Source organism: Lates calcarifer, linkage group LG20 (assembly GCF_001640805.2).
Source record: "Lates calcarifer isolate ASB-BC8 linkage group LG20, TLL_Latcal_v3, whole genome shotgun sequence".
Classification (NCBI taxonomy): Eukaryota; Metazoa; Chordata; class Actinopteri; family Centropomidae; genus Lates; species Lates calcarifer.
In genome coordinates this window covers 8,722,792-8,744,669 of record NC_066852.1, presented here as the reverse complement: position 1 = coordinate 8,744,669, position 21,878 = coordinate 8,722,792, and the positions used below count along the sequence as shown (strand labels likewise).

Sequence of the window (21,878 nt, the reverse complement as noted above, 5' to 3'; positions counted from 1 at the left end):
GCACTGCTGGTGATCAGTTTCCCCCGGCAAAAACGACTTACCATTACATGTTAGGTTAAAATATATTTAAAGTACTTTGATTGGAATTAGGGTTTAACAATAAATTGCAATATTATTGAAATTACAATATGGTTGAACTGTTTTTTTTTTACATACCAGTATAAATGACACATTGTAGTGTTACGTGCCCTGGCCTGCAAATCATATTCTCCAGGTGTAAGGGAGCATGCTTGCTTGATACAGACGTCAGTAAAAATCACATCATCATCAAATCATGACTCATTTCGCATTCACAATATCTGTCAATGCATATTGTTCAGTCCTGTTTGGAATCATTAAACATAAATAGAATCACAAAGAAATGTATAGTTATGTCTTCAATCATTCTACATTTGCTATTATTTATGTATTTCACAATGGATAAGCAATTTAAAAGTCTTCAGTGTACAAAATACTGCCAGTTGGTCATTCATAAAAAGTGAGCTGATGTGGCTTCATTGTATACAACTTCTAAGAGAATCAGAAGGAAGGGTTAGAGTTTTTATTTTGTTTCTAGAAGCAGGCAATTGACTTACTGGGATAATGTGGCTGAGTAAAACCAGGCATGGACTGTTGTATAAAGTCCTATGACTGTGTTCACTGTATTCATAGGCTATTTAATGAAGTGTGAAATGGAACATGGTGCCACTAGAGGTCACCCTCCATAAAGTTTCAGTTACATCTTTCCTGTACCACTGTACAAATCTGGTTCAAAGTGGGTGCCTGTGGAGCAGGCCCTTGAAATTTACACAGGTCCTGACCCAAGTCAGCTGCTTTACAAATATCTAGAGATGTGTTTGTGATTATTTTACATCTCAAATGCTAGTGACAGGGTTGTGATGTACAGCACTGTGCAGAAGCACTAGGCACTAAAAATAAAGTGAGGATGCTTTCATAAATTATTGGCAAGAATATTATTAATATTATCAATTGACTCCTTGACCACACTTTCCTCGGTACACACACACACACAGTTTGTCAAATTGTTTGTTAGGTAGATTGTTCCAAGCATCTTGGAAAACTTGGCACAATCCCACACTGGCTCCATGATGTTGAGATCAGGGCTCATGGGGTCATGTTCTTGTCTCTGATAGTTCTTCATGACTGTGGTTGTATGTTTGGGATCATTGTTTTGGAGATAATCAAGCGTCTTCCTGATGGTATTGTGTGACGGACAATACATTGAAAGTGTGTAAAACATTTGCACAGCACTATACCTCAAATAAAGAATCCCATTTTTATTATTAATTGACAAAGAACCGAGGGTATAAGCTGGTATAAGTCTTCTTGTTCTGCTCTCCTCCTGTGACTGAGATAAAAGTCAGTGATAGCAGTTTTGATCAAGGATCCAGGCAAAGGAAGCAACTGCTCCAGTTCTCCAGACCCACTCCAGGTCCACAGCATATGAGTTAAAACACCAAATTATATCACTCAGACAAATCTTTCATTTATACCTGATATTTAGGCCCTGTCTTGAAGAGGGGCCCTGTTATGAAATGTAATTTTTTCACATGGTGTAAAATTCTATATCACTGGAAGTCACAGATGCATAGAGGGCACAGATTGTTTTGGGAGATCAGAAGGAGCCCATTGAGAAATTTTTGCCCAAGACCACTTAACAAGTTAATCCAGCCATTGTACTAATACGGGAGCAGATGACTCCAGAGAGGTCAGGATGCCAGTATCTTGAGAAGTCTCTGCTATTGCTGAGGGTTTAATCATCCAGAGATGTGAAAGAGAATCAGCCATACAGACAGATAGTAATAACAGGAAAAACAGTTGAGGCCACAGCTAGTATTGCCACAGCTAGGAATAGCAGCATGTTGGTCATGTAGACTTCAGATGGACTTGAACCTGCATTCTGTGGTTGAATGACAGACTTTCTAATCAGCATCTCACCCTGCAAAAAGATTTGGAGCCATGTCTGGAACTCGAAAGCAGAAAAAGAGGGAGTTGATGAACATGTTGCGAAAAAGCGATTATTATCCATCTGGATGATTAGGCCTACAGTACAGTTAACTGCAGTGATAATGAACTGTACTGTGGAAGTCAAAGACAAATGAAAGAAGATGGTGATAACATTAATGAGACTGGGGAAGGAAAATTAGATAATCCCAAGTGGGAGATTAGGCTGCTGCAGCCAAACAGTAGAGTAAAAAGTGCTATGCTGTGTATTTTAAAGAATACCAGTGGATTATAATTTATTGGACCAGAATGAAAAGAGAAAATACATGTGGTAAAAATAAAATTAGCGTTAGCAATATATAGAAAGATTTATTGAAAGTGGGACAGATGAAAAATGCACAGGCTATATGATATGCATAATGTATGTCTTATTTTAAAGGGGAACTCTGATGGTTTTATCCACCAAAGTCCATTTACAGGTCCAGGAGAGTAACTCCATGTCTGAGAAGTTGTATTAAGCCTTTCATGGTTCCAGAGGGAGCTTTTTAGCATCTATTGGGTCTGAAGACTGAAAATTTGAAAATGAAAATAAATCTGGGAGTGTAAAGTCCAAAAGAGGTGATGATATCTCTGATTCTGCTTCGTCAATTTTGATCCCTTGAAAAACTGTCCACTGATAATATTGTAGAGTGCAATCCTGAATTGGTGGAGTGCTCCTTTAAGGAATTTGTGCACTTGGCCATCAAATGGTAGATGAATTGTGGAGAACTGCCACCCAGTTGGCCGACCACCTCCAGGGATACTAATCAGGATCAAGTTGAGTGTCCTATAAGCCTGCAAGAACAAGGACCTAAGTGAGATGATCCCTGGGATCTTCCTCAGGACCTCTCTGGCAGGGGAGGAGCTGGTTGTGAGGGAGGTGGAGCATTACCAACTAGATATAGTTGGACTCACGTCTACACACAGCACTGGTACTGACTCTAAAACCAGTGAGCCACCAGGCATGTGTGAGGTTACTCACAAGCAATACTCATGTTCAAAGCCTCTATTGTGGAGGCAGCTACTTGGAGTTGTAGTTGGAAGGTTGTAGGTGCTTGTTGTGGTGCCACTAACTTGATCCATGGTGGTGGACACTAGTAGTGACGAAGATGTCTTTGGTTGGCCTCCCTCTTCTCCTCTTCTGAAACAGTAGATGGAAGGCCAGAAGGACTGTGGCTGTGGGGGTCACAGACACAAAAGCCCAGGTGTGGGAGGAGTTCAGGAAGGCTATAGAGAGAGACTTTTGGTTGGCATTTAGGAAGCTCTGGCAGACCATCAGACAACTCAAGAAGTGGAGTTGTCTGATGGAAGGAGAACGGCTGACTCTGACTGGGGACCATATTGTCCCATCTAACAGTAGCTCAAGTGATAGTTTGTAGACTTTTATTTTTTCAGCACTTGTAGGTCTTTTTTTTTTTTTTTGCTTGCCTAAAATGCTGCAGGATGCCCAAGAAGGACCTGGAGAATGTTGCTGGGCTTGCTCAACCTGCTGCAGGATCCCCAAGAAGGTCCTGGAGAATGTTGCTGGGCTTGCTCAACCTGCTGTGGTGGCATGAGTTGCTGAAACTCATGTGTCATTCAAAAAGTATATTTGAGGGCATGTCAACTAATTCCTTTGTTTCTCACTCAAGAAAGTGTTTATTTTAAAGATATGGTTTCAGAAGATGCTGATGATGGAACTTCCTGTTTAACATGTGACTTTAAACTGTTCCAAACCTTTTAGAGGAGGGGGGTGGGGGTGGGGGGTTGGTAACAGGACTTAGTGAAAACCTGGGGACAAGACTAAAATTTCTATCTTAACTATGTTATCATGGCTTTCTTCTTGAAAAAAAAAAACATTTAAAGTATAGAAATAAGATCTCTGAAGGATTTTAACCATTATCATTATATTTCATGGTTAAGTCTTAAAGAGCAGGGGCAGGTGAAAATGCTATTTTTACAGTTTTCTCTGTAGTTTTTATTAATGTTTTAAATTATATATAGTAATGTGCAAAAGTTTTAGGCACTTTAGATATGTTTACTCTTATCCTTTATCAGTAGAGGGAGGTGTCTGATCAGCCCCAGGTTAATTCTGCAGCAGGACAGTGAGTCCAAACACACAGTCAGGATCATAAAGAACTGTCCTCAGAGACAAGAAGAACCAGAAGTCCTGCAGTAGATGGTCTGACTCCCACAGAGTCCCGATCTCAACATCATGGAGTCAGTCTGGGATTACATGAAGAGACAGAAGACCCTGAGACAGCCTGAATCCACAGAAGAACTGAGGCAACTTCTCTAAGATGGAACAAACTACCTAAGTACAGGTGTACTGAGGAGGACTGGAGCTGTTTTAAAGGCAAAGTGGGGGGAGGAGGGAGTGGGGTCAACTTTTGCATAGTACTCTATTTTAAAGTTGCAATTAGATCTATGTGCAGGACACTTTACTTAACAATATATATTATATATAAACATATTTTACAGTTCAATTTCATGCATATGTAGAGGCTACATATAAAGTCCCTGGGGATGGAAATGGCATTCATGGCCTTGTGGCTCAGGTACAACATAGCATACTGCAGAGCTGATGTGCATTCACCCCTTAGCCACCCACCCCGTTTGCACGGCACTGCTTGTAACCCACAAAAACATAAAGAAACAGTGTTTCCTCGGTGAAAAAAATATTATGGGATCCTTATTTTTTAGAGTAAGACAGGTTGTTATTTTTTACAATAATATTAGCCAAAATATTAAGAGCCCCTATAAAGTAATTGCTGACATAAAGAGTGAGATTTATCATTAAGCCTACTGCTCTAAAAAGTTTTGTGAAACTGATGTCAGTGAAAATGAATTTGACATCTAAGGGAAGATAATTCTGAAATTTCCTTCAGACACCTCGCGGTCGTCTTTTAAAGCAAACTTGGTCGGTGTTTCGCAGCCCCTCTCTCAATGGGTTTGCCCGTTCGTTGCATGTCAAGTGAACTGGCTGTATATATGAGCTGGGAGCCTGCTCTGCTGTCTCACTCGGGTTCTCGGTGCGGGAGGAATGGCAGGCTGGGGGGTCTTCTTCCTTTCTCTCCTCAACTACAAGACAGAGAAATATGTTATCGCCGAAAACAGGAGAATCGGAATATTGTTTAGACTCTATCAGCTGGCCGTGCTGGGATACATAATAGGGTGAGGTGCATTGCATGCCGCCTTTTTACGATCATGTTATAAAGTAACCTTTTAGACAGTGATTCACAAGTTAAAAATAGTTGAGCATGTCGTTTTTTACTTGTGCTGTTAAAGTGACAGCGCCATTGGTTTTTTTTTTTCTTACTTTAGGAAGAGTGTTGTCTCTTGAAAAGGGTTTGTGTTAGTGAAATCAGTACTGTCTTAGACAGCCCGGGTTACCTTAGCCCATCTTTTCACTGTGTGATGTCACACTGGTGTACATAAGGGTAATGTTAACTGTGCAGGTGACTGGGGCAGTATGGTGAGAGGGTTAATACCAGTAACTGGTTTGACCTCACTTGGTGATGAAAGTTAAGATGAACTATAACTTGACAGATTTAGTGTGTGCTGTGTGCCTGCTGCAGGGTGCTTGTAAAATGATATTTGGATCAGTGACATATAGTGTAGCCTAAAGATGGCTGCTCATGTTCTCATGAACTGGTTTTATTTCCATATCACCTCTGAGACCTTTGGTATTTTTCATTTTGCTCATTAGATGCTGCTGTCACCCCTCGTGTATGTGCAATATAGTTCCAAAATAACTCCAGTGGAGATGCATAAAACATCCTGTGTTGTCTAGGATACATTTACACATTAACATTACTCCTTTCATCTGCCACATGCTGATGAACACAGTTAATGACAGTTATAATGTGTGTGCTGTCAACCCAGACCACATGGTCACAAACTAGCTGTTCAACAAGGGATCACAGATACTACACTGCTGCACTGTATGCAATGTCCAAAAGCAACAAGACTTTAGAACCTGATGAACTCTGATGTTTCTATGAATGTCTCAGGTGGGTATTTGTAGTGAAGAAAGGGTACCAGGAGAGAGAAGAGGCCATCCAGACCTCAGTCATCACCAAGCTTAAAGGTGTTACCCTGACCAACAGCTCTGAGACAGGGCTTCACCTCTGGAGTGCTGAAGATTATGTCATACCCCCAAATGTGAGCCTACCTATCTATCAGTCTATCTATTCATTTTTCACTTATACACAAGAAAGGAAACCTCAGCTTGCATTGTTTTAATACTGATGTCAGAGCTCTGTCCAATTATGCTCCTGTCGGGAGAGATTATGAAGCTATTGAGTATCTGCCTTTGTGGATATCATTAGCCTCAGCATCTGTCTAAGCAGATTTAACAACATTGAACTTCTTGGGGAGTGTAATTTGTTTAACCTTTTGCTTCTCCATCTTATTGTCTGGACTTAATTTTATTTTGTAGGGCGAGCAGGTGTTCTTCATAGTAACAAATTACATAGAGACCCCCAATCAGAGACTGGGGTTTTGTGCTGAGGTGAGTATGCAGAAAAGGAGGAATCTCATTAGCATTTTAAAATGTATTTTTAAAATCCTAATACCTTAATCCCTGTAGGTTACACTGTTACAAATTAGCATGCACACAGAATTGCATTTTCATATCCAGAAACTTTTATTCTACCTTGCAGAGTTTCAAGGTGCCAAATGGACGATGTCTAAGTAATGATGACTGTGTCGAAGGAGAGACTGTAATAGCTGGTCATGGTGAGGACCACAGTTTTCAACATACTGTAACAAACAATACTTACACATGTCGAACCACACATGATACACAAATGTATTCCAGTATGTCTTATTTTGAGAAAAAACCTCTCTGTCAGGAATCAAGACCGGCTTGTGTTTAAACAGCACTGGGACCTGTGAGATTTACGCCTGGTGTCCTATTGAATACAGCAAGCGACCCGCGTGAGTATCCCTCCTCTCCTGCACAACTTTGGAAATGAGCCATTTTGTGCCATTACATTCACACTCACTCTGATCCCTCACAGGGACCGAGATATTTCACAGGTTCTATTTATTACTAATACAGCCTGTTAGGTCCGCTTGTTTTGTTTTTTTCACACAGCTGCCTGTCTCTTTCGTTTGCAGAGAGCCCTTACTGAGTGAAGCGGAAAACTTCACCATCTACATCAAGAATTTCATCAGGTTTCCAAAGTTTGAATTCTCCAAGTAAGTGGTGCTGATTGCTGGTGTGTGAATGGATTCAGGACAGCGAGACATAGATCACTGAGAGAGCTGAGGGATATACGTGTTTCAATGGCTCCTTTAAATAGCTTTATGGTGCAGAGAGCCCTCTATTTATACCAGCCTGTGCATTGCAGTCAGTGAGACAGTGAAACAGTCATCTGAGACGTCCTTGACAGCAGGCCTCGCTCTGGACAGGTGTCAGATCGGATGGGGCTGGCCCAGGGAGCTCTGCCGCTGCCCTTTCTGCTGTCGTCTGTTTAAGTACTGCTAGAAGGCAGAGAGATGCCACAAGCCACGCCTAATTCATCAGTCAGGATCTTATTCCAATTACACAGTCATCTCTCTTATGTTTCCTCACTAATCTTGACATACTTATGCTTAATGGGGATTGGCAGGTAATAGAAGTCCCTCTTGATAGGTGCTCCTCAAAATGGCTGGCAGCACTACACGTCTTACAGTGTGACACACACGGCTGCACTCTGTTCTTACAGCCAGAGGGTGTAAAGGTTTTGAATGGTTTGAATTCTGCATATCTAAGCTTACATTGCAGTCAGAGTGTGTGTGTGTTGTCACAGTATAAAGGCTCTCTACGGTTGAGCTGAAATGGGTGTCTAAGATAAAGGTCAAAAGGTCAAATCCAACATGTGAAGTCAGGGGAATTCTGTGACTCAGCAGGGTCTGCTGTCTATTAGTCTCTTCATGACTTCTGCTGCCCCCTGTCAAGTCAAGTCAGTTTTATTTATATAGCGCTGAATCACAACAAAAGTTATCTTGAGGTTCTTTTCATACAGAGCAGGTTAGACTGTATTCTTGATATTATTATATTCACAAAGAGAGACCCACCATGAAGAAGCACTATGTGACAGTATCAAGGAAAAACTTTTAAGAGGCAGAAACCTTGAGCAGTTGCTTTGACCAGTTGGGTTACTTTCTGCGACAGAAGAGGAGAGAGACAAAAAAGCACAAAACTACAGGAAAGGGAAAATGTGTGTGTATATATATATATATGGAGCTGATGCCGTCTGGACCCTTAGCCTCTCTTGCCCTGATCCTCCTGAGCTCATCTCTCACCTGGGTTGTTGTGAGGGACAGATTGGAGCAGGGGGGCTGTGTGTTGGAAGGTGTGGGTGGCGGGGGTGGGTGTTTGGCAGGAGGAGCAGTGGGGGGGTAGCTGTGAGCTGAACACTGTGCGCAGGGGTGTGGAGGTGGAGGTGGGGCAGTGTACTGGGGGAGCAGACGAGGGGGGTTGCAGCAGGGATGACTGAGCAGGGGGAGGGGCAGGTGACTGATCATATATATATTACACAGGTGGAAAAAGGCACTCCTCAAAGGAAAACCTGATAACTCTAACTTTGGCGATTTTCATCTTGTAACTTCAGTGGATGGTTTTTATGTTTGTCTCTAGGTTAAATCTGATATATGGTACGTGTTCTTCATGTATTAATCTCTTAGGTCTAACGTCCTTGAAACCTCAGATGAGGGCTACCTGAAAAGATGCACCTACGACAGCGAGAACCATCCTTACTGCCCTATTTTCCGCCTCGGAGATCTGGTCAGCTGGACTAATCATGACTTCCAAGACATGGCCGTTAAGGTACAAAGTATAATAACGTGCCAATTAAGACTGTGTGTGGGAGTGATTTCAGTTCCTGGCTTCCTCACAGTTATTTGATAATGAGCCTTAATATTTAGTAATTATGGAAATCCATTTTAGCTGCACACAATGGCAATTATTAACTATAGAACAACACTCTTATGCTCCCTGTTGAACCCAAAAGACAATTATTTACATGATTCATATATATTATTTCACAAGGATTTGTGGTGGCTGTATTGAAGGGAACAGCATGAACCAGTCTCTCATCATCATTCTCTAATGATAGATTTCTTTGGGGATTATTGGGATGGAAAAACTGTTGTTAAAGACAAACTGATCTGCAACTGCTAAATCCCAGGCAATGTTTTCCGTGCCAATCTCTCCTTCTCTCTCTCCATATTTCCTGTTAATATCCAAAAACAGACAAATGCCATTTGATTGGCTTTATAAGGGGGGGTTAATTGTCTAAGTTAACCCAAATTCAGCAATGCGGATAACATAGGCACATCAAGGTAAAATACAGTTCAGCTCTGCTTCAACAAGCAACCATAGTCTCTGGTTCTTTGTATTGTCTTAGAAATATTGCCCAAATTCGCTCAAATCTGGGTTTTAAAGACGCTAAAACCATCATACACACTCTCATTTCCTCATAGTTATATTACTGTAATGGTCTAAATCAGAGAACAATTCTGTACAAAAGAAGTAAGACAAGAGATCACATCACTCCCCTTTTGATGTTTTTAGGCTACCAGTTTATCACAGAAATGATATTGAGATTTCATGGCCTTGTCCTAGACTGTACAGTATCTCTGAATTACACGCCCCTTAACATCCACGTCTGCTGTTGGCTGTTCTTATGTCAAGGTCCAAGACTTAGTATTATTAGTACTGAAAAAGTCTCTGTTTTTGTCCATCAGGGTGGGTCTGTTGGTATTCTTATTGAGTGGAACTGTGACCTGGATAAGGACTCTTCACAGTGTAATCCACAGTATAGCTTCACCCGTTTAGACATGAACTTGAACAATTCAGTCACATCAGGATACAACTTCAGGTACGTCATCACAGACATTAAACCAGACATAAATGTGTCAGGCCACTGCCTGTCTGAACCTGTTTTATTTTCATTTTTACAGTTTAAGTCAACTGATTTTCCCCCCCTGCAGATATGCCAGGTATTACAAGGATCAAAACGGTGAAACCTATCGCACTTTGTATAAAGTGTATGGAATTCGCTTCGATATCATAGTCAATGGCCAGGTACAGCAGTGATATGAACGCTTTTTTTCTAAGGGAGGTACATGATTCCAGTAATAGACTTGCAGTGAAAGTGTGTTATTGTTTTGCAGGCTGGAAAATTCAATATTGTTCCCACAATAATTGCCATTGGTTCGGGTGTTGCTCTGCTGGGTATAGTGAGTAATTTACTGAAATGTTATCTTGATGTCTAAGTGGATAATTGTTGTATAATTACTGAGGTGATGGAAGTTTGAAATATGTCATATTATAGTGACACTAGAGGGTGATGGCTAACCAGTAACAAAAATAAACTTTCAGCAGAAAGTGAAAATCCAGTTGATTTTTTTTTTTATCTCTCAGGGGGCATTTGCATGTGATATGATACTGCTGTACATGATGAACACGAGCTCCTTCTACAGAGAGAGGAAGTTTGAAATCATCAGCTTCAAGTAAGACTGTATTACACTGTAAACTGTATTTATACACTTTTAAATTAGTCATTTTCCAAAACTAAATCAACACATTCATGTGCACATTTGTCATATACTGTACGAAACAGGAGAGACCGGACCAAGCACAAGGACGGAAAGGCAGGACACCGGGAGAGGAGATCCAGGAAACCAGCTGCTGAGAAAGGAGCCAGCAACTCCATCAAAAAGCCAGAGGAAACTGATCTCACTGAGGAAGTTTCTCCCATTGAAGAGAGCCAGCCGTCTGTGGAGAAACGGGGTCCCACCATTCCACGCAACACAGGCCAACGGTACTCTGCCATTCTCTCTACTCAAGGTGCAGAGCCAAGACATCATATCACTTTCTCCTCACACAGTTAGGTTTGCAAGTCAGTCACCTGCAGTGGTCTCGGTTATGTTACAGGAGGTGGAACCAAAAGTCGGACTGATGTCCACTTCTCACCTACTGGCACAACTGTGGGCATGCCACTAGCCTGAGTGATGCTTGCCTTGACTGAAAATGTGTTGGACCAGGGAAAATGTCAATGTTCACTCTGCAAGAGAGCCAGGACACTGATGTAGAGATATACAAGAGGATGGTTTTGAGTGGCTGAGTCAGGAACCAAAGGTGGAATGTGGGAGAGTACAACAGGTCCATAAACAATGATGTGCAAAAGATACTGTGATAAAGTTAATGCAGTCAGCAGAGTGACTTTTAGTGAATTGCCAAATATATGCCAGGTACTGATTTACAAATGCAAAGAATTCATTGTGTCTGTTTCATGTATGTTTCAATACTTCAAGCTTTTTTTAGCTGTTGATCAGACTAATTAAGCATAATCTCCAGTTTGAGTAAAACATGATGGCCTTTGTTATTTTCACCATTTTAAGGACTGACTTGTAAAAATTACAGCAAAAATACTAACCATTATAGATTCACTGGAAAGTAAAAAATGAAGTGAATTTTTCTTTCAGTTTGCAAAATACTTTCTAGGGTCATGAGAGAAATGATTATGAAAGAATAGATAAAGAGAAAATTGCACTTGTAAGCAACATGTAAGCAAATGTGAACGGTCTTAATTGTTTGTATTTCAGCTGGAAGCATCATGTACCTATGACAGGCATTTGAACACACTGTTTAACACTGCTGATATGTTTCCTGCTGTATGTTCTTCTTCACTTATTAAGCTGTGGAACAGAGTTCGTCATGTGCCACTAGTTCACAGTGAGTAGACAAGGTCATTGATGTACAGGCTGATTGTTAATGAATGAACTTTGAGGTGTGAGGACTCCCTTTCCTGTTCTTGTTTCTGTTTATTGAATATTCCTTATTATTTGAAACAAATATATTTGTCATGTTTTCGTGTCAACACGTGGCAATGCCTGACAGACAAACTGATAAATAATGTATACAAACAAGTTGTACAGAGGTATTTATTCAAATCAGTGATCACATCTGTTATAATCCGACCATAGTATTGTACATAAAATGTAATCTGTTTTGATCTACGTTAAACTACAAACTACATTATAATAACTGTGGCTCTTATTCTGGTATGGATGATTCTGAGTTACAGATTAAATAAATTCATAGTCACAGGTTAAGTGTGGAGCAGGATTAAAAGGAGGACAATTCATTCTGCATGTGGTAATTTTTGACACATCCTCCAGTACATTAACAGTCTATAATGGAAAAATCAAAAGTCTTTCACTAATGGTGTATCTACAAACAGCAGGGCAGACAATTTTATTGGTTTATGTAGGATTAGGTAGAAATAATTCAGGGTTATTTGTGGTAGATCATTTTAGTACACATGCACCATTCCGTAGAGGAAAGTCCAAAACAGGACGTAGGTAAAAAGGCCTCCAACAAGGCCTCCGGTGAAGAGCAGCCGCCGCGATTTAAAGCATTTGTTCCACCGCCGTCCAGCCTTGAGAATGAGCAGCAGAGAGAGGAGAAATGAGGAGAGGAAATAAAAAATGAAGCCATACAGTCCTGTCAGCCCGAGGATACCAGCTGTTGCCCCGGACAGAGCGGATACAGAGGTGCGGCAGTAGTCCAGCACGGCAGCGTTGCCCCTCACAGCCACTTCACTGATGAACTGTGGTCCCTCACGCTTGGCTACAACTCCTGCCATGTTGGCTCTGGTCAGCTATCACACGAAGGTGCCACTGTAATGTGAGAAATGAACATGTTTACAGAACAAATACTAAATATTATATTATATATGCCCTTGTACTTTGAGTATTTTTATTTTATACTGTCCTACTTCACAACATTTTGGGGGAAAATAATTTACTTGTACCACCACATTTATCTCACAGCTACAGAGAGGAATTACTTACAACTTTAATTATAAGAGCTAGAACAACAAATGTGATTGACTATTACAGACAGAACTTCCTATAAATAATGGCTCAAAGAGCTACATGAAAAAAGCTGATCATATATTACTGTATCAATAATAGTAAGAATAATACAGCATTGACATATCACAGTTGTGACAGGGGTCATGGTCAGTATATCTGTTTTAAAGACATTTTGCAGAGCCATTACTTGTAATGAAGTACTTGTACATTGCGGTAATACGACTTATGCTAGTTCAAAGGACTTGAATAGTTATTCCACTACTGGCAAACAATGGCATTTCTACATTAATAACTCATTTGTACCGTTGCATCTCTTGCAGATTACTGTGGGTTTAAGTTACAGTTATACGTTCAACAACTTTACTACTGTGAAGAGGGGAAAAAATAGAAAAAGCGACAGAGGTTTGGATACATTTAAGCTCCATAATATGAGTGACAAAGGCAGAAAACAAAGCTATCAGTGTACAGTGGTCGACGTTAGCTTAGCTACTGACCACAATGAATCAACCTGGCTAAACATTTAAAGCCCTGCAGTGGAGATAAAACCAGACACCTAAGAAGACAGAGAGAGACACAAATACAGACACACTCTGGTCAGTACAGCCTAATGATTAAACTAAATACTGCACGACCCTGGGTATTTTAACTGCACGTTAATTTGCTTCATTTAAACATCCTTGTCAGTGCTTATGCTAACATGCTAACACAGTTAGCTGAGCAGGTAGCTCGCTGACGGTAACTGATGACAACTTCTCACCGGAGATAAACGCAGTGACTCGTCGGCTCCTCACGGCGCGATTACAAAATCATAATCTGTAAGAGTCACTTCACAAACTCGGGAAGTTGGTTGTTTTTGATGAATGTCAGCCGGTGTGGCACAGAAACAGCACATTCATTCTCGTTCGTACGACACTCCTAAACCAAAGTCGGCCATGCTCCTCCGCAGTGCATTATGGGAGAGGGGCATTCATCACACAGCAGGCGACGATATGTTGCGTTCCCTGCACATCAAAAAGTAGGTAATTCCATGTTTTCCTAATCAACCCACATGCGTGCCCCTATGACCTTTATGTTGTCACGTTTCACGGACATACTTTAGCTTTAGCTGTGGCATGGATTATACCTCAGTCAGACAGTGAGCCCATCTCACAGATAATATTGTGATTTATCATGGCAGGAAGAACAAGTGTTACAAACACACAAACGAGTAATAACTTAATTCCATTCAGGTGTGCCATCGCAGTGAGCCAGAACACATTACTAAAGCCCGGGCATGGGTCCACTTAAGTGGAATTCAGGCATACATCATATACCAATAATCATACTGGTAGCTACACCAGTGTCTGACACGTTGAATATGACACAGTAAGAGGAGCGTTAAAATTGGGAGCAAAGCAGATTTTAAGTTCTTCCTCAATCTGTCGTACACAGACAATTACGAGGTCAATTTCTTGCTTGTTTTGGTTTTCCTATCTTTACTAGTGGAACCATCCGTTTGGGAATAATTACAGTCAAATAAAAGGGAAATTTACGATTTCCTAGTTTTACATGAATGCAACAGTGTTGACTTTGCCCTCTGATGATGATGCCGCACAGCTGACCTAATCGCGCCGAAGTATTCAGTGCCATTATCCATCATGTCGACCTATATCCTGGGTCTAGACCTGGGTACCACCTCGGTAAAAGCAGTTCTGTTTGAAACTGACTCCAGAGCTGTAGTTGCGACTCACGCTTTGCCCACGGCGTCCGATATCATCAACAATAGCGTCACAAAGGTGAGTGCGTTCACGTCCCATTCAACTTTCCCCTGCAGCTCGGGAGCATTAACCCCGCAGAGTGTTTGAGTGTGTGTGAGTAACCTGGCCACGTTTTCTTGTCACACAGGCCAAAGAGCAGGATACTCTTAGGATCATAGACACTTTGAATCGGTGCGTCGGCCTTCTGCCCAGAGACAAGCTGCAGCATGTCAACAGCATCGGGCTGTCCGGACAGATGCACGGGGTTTTATTCTGGAAAGCAAAGAGCGGTAAGAGTACACTGCCTGCCTGTGTGGATGTATGCACGATGTGGCATTTCACAACAGTGTGTGGTGAATTGTGTAACAACGGCACTGTGATACATGAGTCGTCTGAGGAGGACAGACTGATATCTTCATGCTTTAATTCACTTGTATGAGCAAAAATGATCAGAGGAAGAGACAAGAGATGGATGCAGACAGATAGATGACTTATCTTGTGAGCAAGTGAATCTGATAGCACAGAACCCTGAAAAATAGATAAAATGAGCAAAATCTCATTTGTTCCAGCTATAAAATGTGCATATTTAGGTAGTTCAACTTTTAAAATAACCCAGGGCTTTGAAATGAAGAGGGGCTCCAGTTCAGAAACATTTAGAGCTTTTCATGTGACAGCCTACTTCTGATTCCTGGAAGAGGCCCATAATAAGGTTCCCACACCACACTCTCAGATGTGACAGTCTCCATCATTACAAAGGACTGGATGATTTTTAAAATGATGTGCTGATCCATGATCATAGGGTTAGTTTTGTTTTCAGGCCACGAGTGAATTACCAAATAAAATGACCTCATTTCTCAGATTATGGTTTGACAGATCATTAGTTGAGATTTGAGTTATTTCCAAAGAGCTAAGCTAATCAATGATAAATCAGATGTATTCACATGTCTCCTAAATATTGAGACTATAATAATCTTATTATTGGAGCACAGAGAAAAGTCTGTTTTTCCAAAGAAGAGAAAGAAACCAAGGCCTGTTAACTTATTTATGGCTTCACAGTCCCTCAGATTAATCTCTCTTTCAGTTTGTATTATGTCATCAGTAGATATATAGATCTATTTGCTAGTACATAAGTGTCAGTTAATCCGGTTGTGTGAGAGGGTGGGGACAATCACTTCCAGCATTTTCCAATTGTTCTTGCAACACGTCTCAATATGAATGCACATAATGGAGATTAGAATTAGAGTAGAGTATATATCATTCATCCATTATCTATACCACTTATCCATTAAGGGTCTGGAGCCAATCCTAGCTGACATTGGGCAAGAGGCAGGGTACGGATCACCAGTCCATCGCAGGGCCAACACATATAGACAAACATTCACACTTACGGGCAATTTAGAGTTATCAATTAACTTTGGACTGTGGGAGGAAGTCAGAGTACCCGGAGAGGGAGAACATGCAAACTCCACACAGAAACGCACCACCGTGACGCCCCGGTATATATCATCAGCTATTTAATGATTTTGAATGTGTTGTTCAGAGTGTTGACATTTAAGTGTGTCCCCCAGTTGTCTGTAATTATTATCACAGATCAGTGAATGTTATCACATGTGGTTCCTCTGTGTAAAGTTGAGAAAATCAGATTAGATTCTGATCTGAACAATCACATCTGTGTTTCCAGACTGGAGAGAGAGACTCACAGTTTGATGCAACAACAGTCCACCTAATGTTTAATGTTTAAGTGCATGCTTCAGAAAAACATTCATTAATAATAGATGGGGATACAGACAAAGCCTTTCAGTGAGTGTGTGGCATTTTCAGACTGCTGAATTACAGTGATCTCCCAGTCTGTAATACTGATGACTTTTAATATGCTTTTTTTAAACATGGATTGAGGAACTGGGAGGTTACAGGCACTGAAACCAGGAGATAACTCCTCTTCTCAACCAGACTTTTATCACTATGTTGCCCTCTGCTGGTTGCATACAACATTTTATTTTCACGTTATAGATTTATAACCACGGAAAATCTAATGCGACCAGGTTGCTCTCCCCTCACAGGTTGTGATTGGTCCAACAGAGACTTCTTCACAGCCAGAGACACCAGTCAGCTGATCACTTGGCAGGATGGCCGCTGCAGCAGTGAACTCTTGTCCTCTCTCCCAAAACCAGACTCACATCTCAGTGTAGCCACAGGGTTTGGCTGCGCAACAATCTTCTGGTACATGAAACACAGGTCAGCACACACAAAAAACTACCCATGTAGAGCTGACTGTAAAACTTGCTTTTATGATGTGAAAGTAAAATGTAAAGATGTGTGGTTTCACTGCAGGCCTGAGTTCCTTGAAGACTTCACAGTTGCAGGTACCATTCAGGACTATGTGGTGTCCATGCTGTGTGGTTTGGATGTGTGTGTGATGACACCTCAGAATGCAGCCAGCTGGGGTTTCTTCAACACTTCCTCCAACCAGTGGAATATAGACATGTATGTGAAGTGTTTCACTTCCTCATTTAATAATGGTTTTATGTGAGCCTGGCAGAGCATTTCCTGAGTAAGACACATCAACTGAAGTACTAATTGCATGAGAAATGTTGTACATCATTACAAGCTTACATTGTCACAGTTGTTATGCGTAACCTACATAACAAGTTACTCTGTGTGTGCATGCTCTAGTCTGAGGGGCGCCGGCTTCCCTTTGACCCTGCTTCCTCAGTGTGTGCCATCTGGCGGTTTGGCAGGACAGACGTGCTCTGACTGGCATGGTATTCCTGCCGGTACACCAGTAGGGGCCGCCCTGGGAGACTTCCAGTGCTCTGTCTACTCCTGCATGAGTGCGAGAACAGATGCAGGTGAAAGAGGAAGTCCAGTCATCTCTCTCATCTCTCATCACAGTTAATGCACTGAATGTATTATACTCTCATAGTTTATTCAGTTTAAATGGAAGAATCCATTATGGCTGCACCGTAACATGTTATATCTGTTCTCATCTGATCTCTTCTACTAATGCACTACTAATAATTCTTCAATGTACTATAACTGATGCTCTGATGTTTTTGTAAACATTTTACCCATGTATCTTATGCTGCATTTTTCTAAAAAAAAAAAAAACCAAACAACCAACCAAAACAAAAAGTTTTTGTCATTATTATGTTTCATCTCACACAGAAAGCAGAAGCATTATGGACTAAGTGTAATCCCACCATCATCTCTTGCATTTCATGTTTGTTGCTGTTATTCATCCACCTCATACTGTATCTTTCTCCTACATTCCCAGTTCTTAACATAAGCACCTCAGCCCAGCTGACCTTCGCCATGCCAGCTGACTTCAAACCTCCACATTCTCCTCAGCTGACCTCCTCCATCTCCTACTTCCCCTACTTTGACTCCTTGTACCTGGCGGTGGCAGCGTCGCTCAACGGAGGGAATGTACTGGCCACTTTTGTGGAGATGCTCACGACCTGGATGAAAGAGCTCAGTATGTATTTTTATTTACTAAGTTATCTACACATGAAGCAGAATATTATTGATATTTCAAGAGATAAAATGTACCTCACTGATTAAGTTCCTCTAAGCTCACTATTGATTTAAATTAATAGAGGTGCAGTAACTACCTTTTTACAAACTCAGGTCTTCTCCAATGGCCTCGCTAACGGTGTGGCTCTAGGGAGGGCAGTGTTGGTCAGTCCAACACTTTGGTCCAGACTGACTTCATAAAATTTTAAATTGATTAAAAATCAAAAACTTACAAAAGTATTCAGACTAGTAATTAAGTACTTTACAGAAGCCCCTTTGGCAGCAATTTAGGCAGTTTATTCCATTCTGCCTGACAGATCCTCTCAGTCTTCATTAGAAGGGAGAGGAAGTGTTGATGGGCAGATTTTATCCATTTAAAATTAAATCCATAACACAATAAAGTACAAAAAGTGAAGGGGTCAAAAATGTTTCTGAAGCCACCGTATCTGTAATATTGGGTGGATTTTCACAATTTTTGTGTACATTCATGGCTCCCAGAGGATGAATCCTAATGGCTTTGTCTTGAATCACTCCCTCTGTACTACAGCGTCCGAATCCTGAGCACATTAATCATCTGACTGTATTGTGCCCCCATTATATAGGGGTCAAGGAAATGGCCAGACTTTTTGTACACAGCTAAGAGCTATGGTGAGGGAAATGTTTTGTTAATTATTGGATGGATTATTATGAAATTTAGTACAAGCACTCCAAGTGCTCCCTCGGGATGAATTTGGTGATCCCCTAACCTTTCATCTAGTGCCATTGCCATTGTGTTAAGTGCTATTTAGCAAATGCATGCACAATAAGTTGCTAAAATGCAATCTGTAAAACAACACCATGGTAGCATTGTCATTGCGAACATGTTAGCATGCTGATATTAACATTTAGCACAAAGCACTGCGGTGCAGGAGTACAGCTCCAAAGAGCTGCTGGCATGACTATACTCTTTATCTACACACGCAGTATATTGCTGATTTTTCAGCAGATAAAACATACATCACTGATGATACCAGACTGATCAGCACTTTGTGATCAGCATTTTGTTTCTAATGTACTAACCACTTTAGTGTAGATTAATTGATTATAATGAAGTGATGCCAATATAACAGATCATTTCTATCAAATGTGTTTCATCCAAGTAATAAACTACCTGCCTGCTCCTCACAGATGCTGAGCTGAGTGATTCATGCTTATATGAGAAGCTGATTGGTTGCGCCCTAAACCAGGAAACCAGTGACCTGAGGGTGAGTCCAACCATCCTCGGAGAGAGACACAACCCCTTCTGCCTCGGTCAGGTGACCAACATCTCTGCCTCCAATCTCTCTCTGGGTCACGTGACCAGGGCGCTGTGCAGCGGAGTCCTGGACAACATCACCTCCATGATGCCTGTCGAGCATCTGCAGCAGGCGGGGGTCAGCAGGATCGTGGGCAGTGGGAGCGCGCTGGCTCGAAACGAGGTGCTAAGGCAGGAAGTTGAGAGAGCGTTTCCTCAGCCGGTGGTGTACAGACAGAATGCGGACTCTGCTGTTGGCGTGGCCATGGTCCTCTGTGACCGACTTTGAATGAGACTCTTAATCCACAGGGGAATCCCTGTCTGTTTACATGATTAACTGAGAATTTTGCACACTTCTGAATACCATATCACATGGTATGACTTCGTTTAAACAAGGACCAATCAAGCAAACTGAAATACTGAAACTTATTTTGATCTGTGAAGCAAAAACAGAACCTGTGTTTGTCAGGACAGGGATCAAAACTCTTGTGTATCCTGTGGCTCAGTATGAGTGGAGGGGTTGTGGAAAATTTCAGACCAAAGGACAGAATCTACCAAGTGATTGACATACTGGCTCAATGTAGCTGCTGAGAGCAGCAACAAATCTGCCATTTACAACATTTAAATACACTGTGACTGAAGTGTTTGACTGATGTGTTAGTTTTTTCCAATATCAAGTCAATGCAGCATCAAATATTTGTACTATTTTGGAAAGATGCTCATCATCTTTCTTCAGAAAAAAATCTACTGTAGAGCTAATTTCTCCACTGACTGCAGCCTTATTAGGGCTGTATACAGACAACAAACGACACATTCTGTTATCACTCAGCTTTACAGCTGCTGGTTTCTGCACCAACACAGATGTACTAAGAGCAGAGAGCAACAAGTTTATGCTCATTCCTGCTCATTGCTGAAAGGCATATTATATAAAATCAATGAAACATGTTAACATCCAAGCAGAAAACAGGCCATCATATATTACTGTGTCATTGTTTTTTCCTTCCTTCTGTCTGCCTTCTATATCAGATGAGTTTGTGTTTCCCTCTGGGTTTGATGTTTCCTGCTCAACTCTCCTTAATATCTTCACTTCAACAGTCTGGAATTGCTTAAGGGACCCACTCTATTAATTGCGGTGTTGCACGTGTACATGGGTCTGTATCACTGAGCAAGTTCAACTTAGTCCAACTGACTGTGGCTCTACTGGCTCATTTATTGTAACTCTGGGTTTTCCTGCTCAGCTCTAAGCACATTCACATGGAAGAGGTGGAGAAAAAAAGCCACACTGAGTATACTTTATATGTCAAATTATTATTGACTCTAAAAAGATTTGATAAACAAATGTTGCCTCATGTTATTCTGAGCAGTGCTGAAGGAGTAGGAGTCTAAAAATTATACACCAACAGGAATCCTGTGGGGAATGAAAGAAACTTTGTGATTGTTGGAAGCCTAATTTTAATATTCATAATATCTCTATTATCAAGAAAAACAAAGTAATTCTACCCATCCTAAAAATGTCTCTATTGCTCTTCATCACTTGTCACTTTATTATAAACTCAGTCCCAGCGAGGATCCAATGATGACTGAATCTTTCCACTGATCTGATTGGTCAGTTAGGTTTTGATTTGATACTCTGAAGTTCACCTGCTCTGGAGTAGGTAAAGACATGCAACATTGGTTACCAATGCGATTTGCCTTGATCAAAAAGTGTGTCATGATATGAGTTAGGCCCAGAGACAGCGGCTAAGCCACTAATGTTTGTGATACAGGACTCAGGTCAGCACATTTATTCAGGGAAGGGTTTAGTCTGGTGCAGGAGCACCTTCCTTATCATTCACACACCTGCATAAAGTCTGGCACTGGCTGGCCTCAGAGTATCTCAACACGTGCACCTCAGGTTCAGAGTGCCTTGCTCAAGAGCTGAGCTATACTATTATAGTATGTTTCACTGTTCCTGTCCAGTTTGTCCCAGCAGATTCAAACTATCTGGTTATATTTTCTTTAAATTTTATCCACCCACTGGCCCTATTTTACAAAGACAGCTTTTGGTTTAAGGGATATGAAGCTTTTTTTATTACCAAGTTTTTATTTACATGAATGATTGCTGCACTTTCTTTGCCTTCTCTTGATTTTACGTCTTAATTCACATTTCCACTTTGAGTTGCTACAAGTACATACAGTTGTAACTGTTGAAAACACACATGACATCAGTGTTATTAGTATTGCTAGTTAATAATTTGCAGCATTTTGTTGAAATTACTACAGTTAATATGCAGATGTTTTTTCTGTCACTGGACCAATAGTTGACACCTGAAGTGATTATAGTCAAAATAAAGCAGTATTAACAATTCATTTTGTCTCAAATTTTAAATATTGTTTTTATTTTAATGTTTTGTGACATCTCCATGTTAGCTTTGACAGAGCATCTGGATTGTATCCTTGTCCATAAATTCAGGTTTTGAATACAGAGCACTAAAAATTCATATTAAAAGGCCAGAAACACTGAGGTAACATCAGGCTGC

At 41.0% G+C, this 21,878-nt stretch overlaps 3 protein-coding genes across 4 annotated transcripts; 2 read left to right on the top strand and 1 right to left on the bottom strand.

The window, feature by feature from the left end:
* The first annotated feature begins 4,963 nt into the window (after positions 1-4,963).
* p2rx5 (purinergic receptor P2X, ligand-gated ion channel, 5) lies at positions 4,964-11,761 on the top strand. Its single transcript, XM_018692536.2, has 12 exons — positions 4,964-5,136; positions 5,976-6,126; positions 6,404-6,475; positions 6,627-6,702; positions 6,819-6,903; positions 7,087-7,167; positions 8,638-8,779; positions 9,700-9,833; positions 9,946-10,039; positions 10,129-10,194; positions 10,379-10,467; positions 10,578-11,761. The coding sequence occupies exons 1-12, from the start codon at positions 5,006-5,008 to the stop codon at positions 10,846-10,848; spliced, it is 1,392 nt and encodes a 463-aa protein (XP_018548052.1). The 5' UTR covers positions 4,964-5,005; the 3' UTR covers positions 10,849-11,761.
* A 126-nt stretch (positions 11,762-11,887) lies between these two features.
* Positions 11,888-13,806, bottom strand: emc6 (ER membrane protein complex subunit 6). The gene is made up of 2 exons (XM_018692538.2): positions 13,595-13,806; positions 11,888-12,639 (listed from the first exon to the last, which is right to left on the bottom strand). Exon 2 carries the CDS (start codon positions 12,603-12,605, stop codon positions 12,273-12,275), a length of 333 nt encoding a protein of 110 aa, XP_018548054.1. The 5' UTR covers positions 12,606-12,639; positions 13,595-13,806; the 3' UTR covers positions 11,888-12,272.
* Positions 13,807-14,395: 589 nt separating this feature from the next.
* shpk (sedoheptulokinase) lies at positions 14,396-21,708 on the top strand. Of its 2 annotated transcripts, none has more exons than XM_051078691.1 (7): positions 14,396-14,612; positions 14,722-14,863; positions 16,634-16,793; positions 16,905-17,057; positions 17,247-17,422; positions 17,848-18,048; positions 19,254-21,708. In XM_051078691.1, exons 1-7 carry the CDS (start codon positions 14,475-14,477, stop codon positions 19,646-19,648), a joined length of 1,365 nt encoding a protein of 454 aa, XP_050934648.1. In that variant the 5' UTR covers positions 14,396-14,474; the 3' UTR covers positions 19,649-21,708. The 2 variants fall into 2 exon arrangements, with proteins under 2 accessions (XP_050934648.1, XP_018548106.1); XM_018692590.2 differs by having other exon boundaries at positions 16,634-16,808.
* Positions 21,709-21,878: the final 170 nt, after the last annotated feature.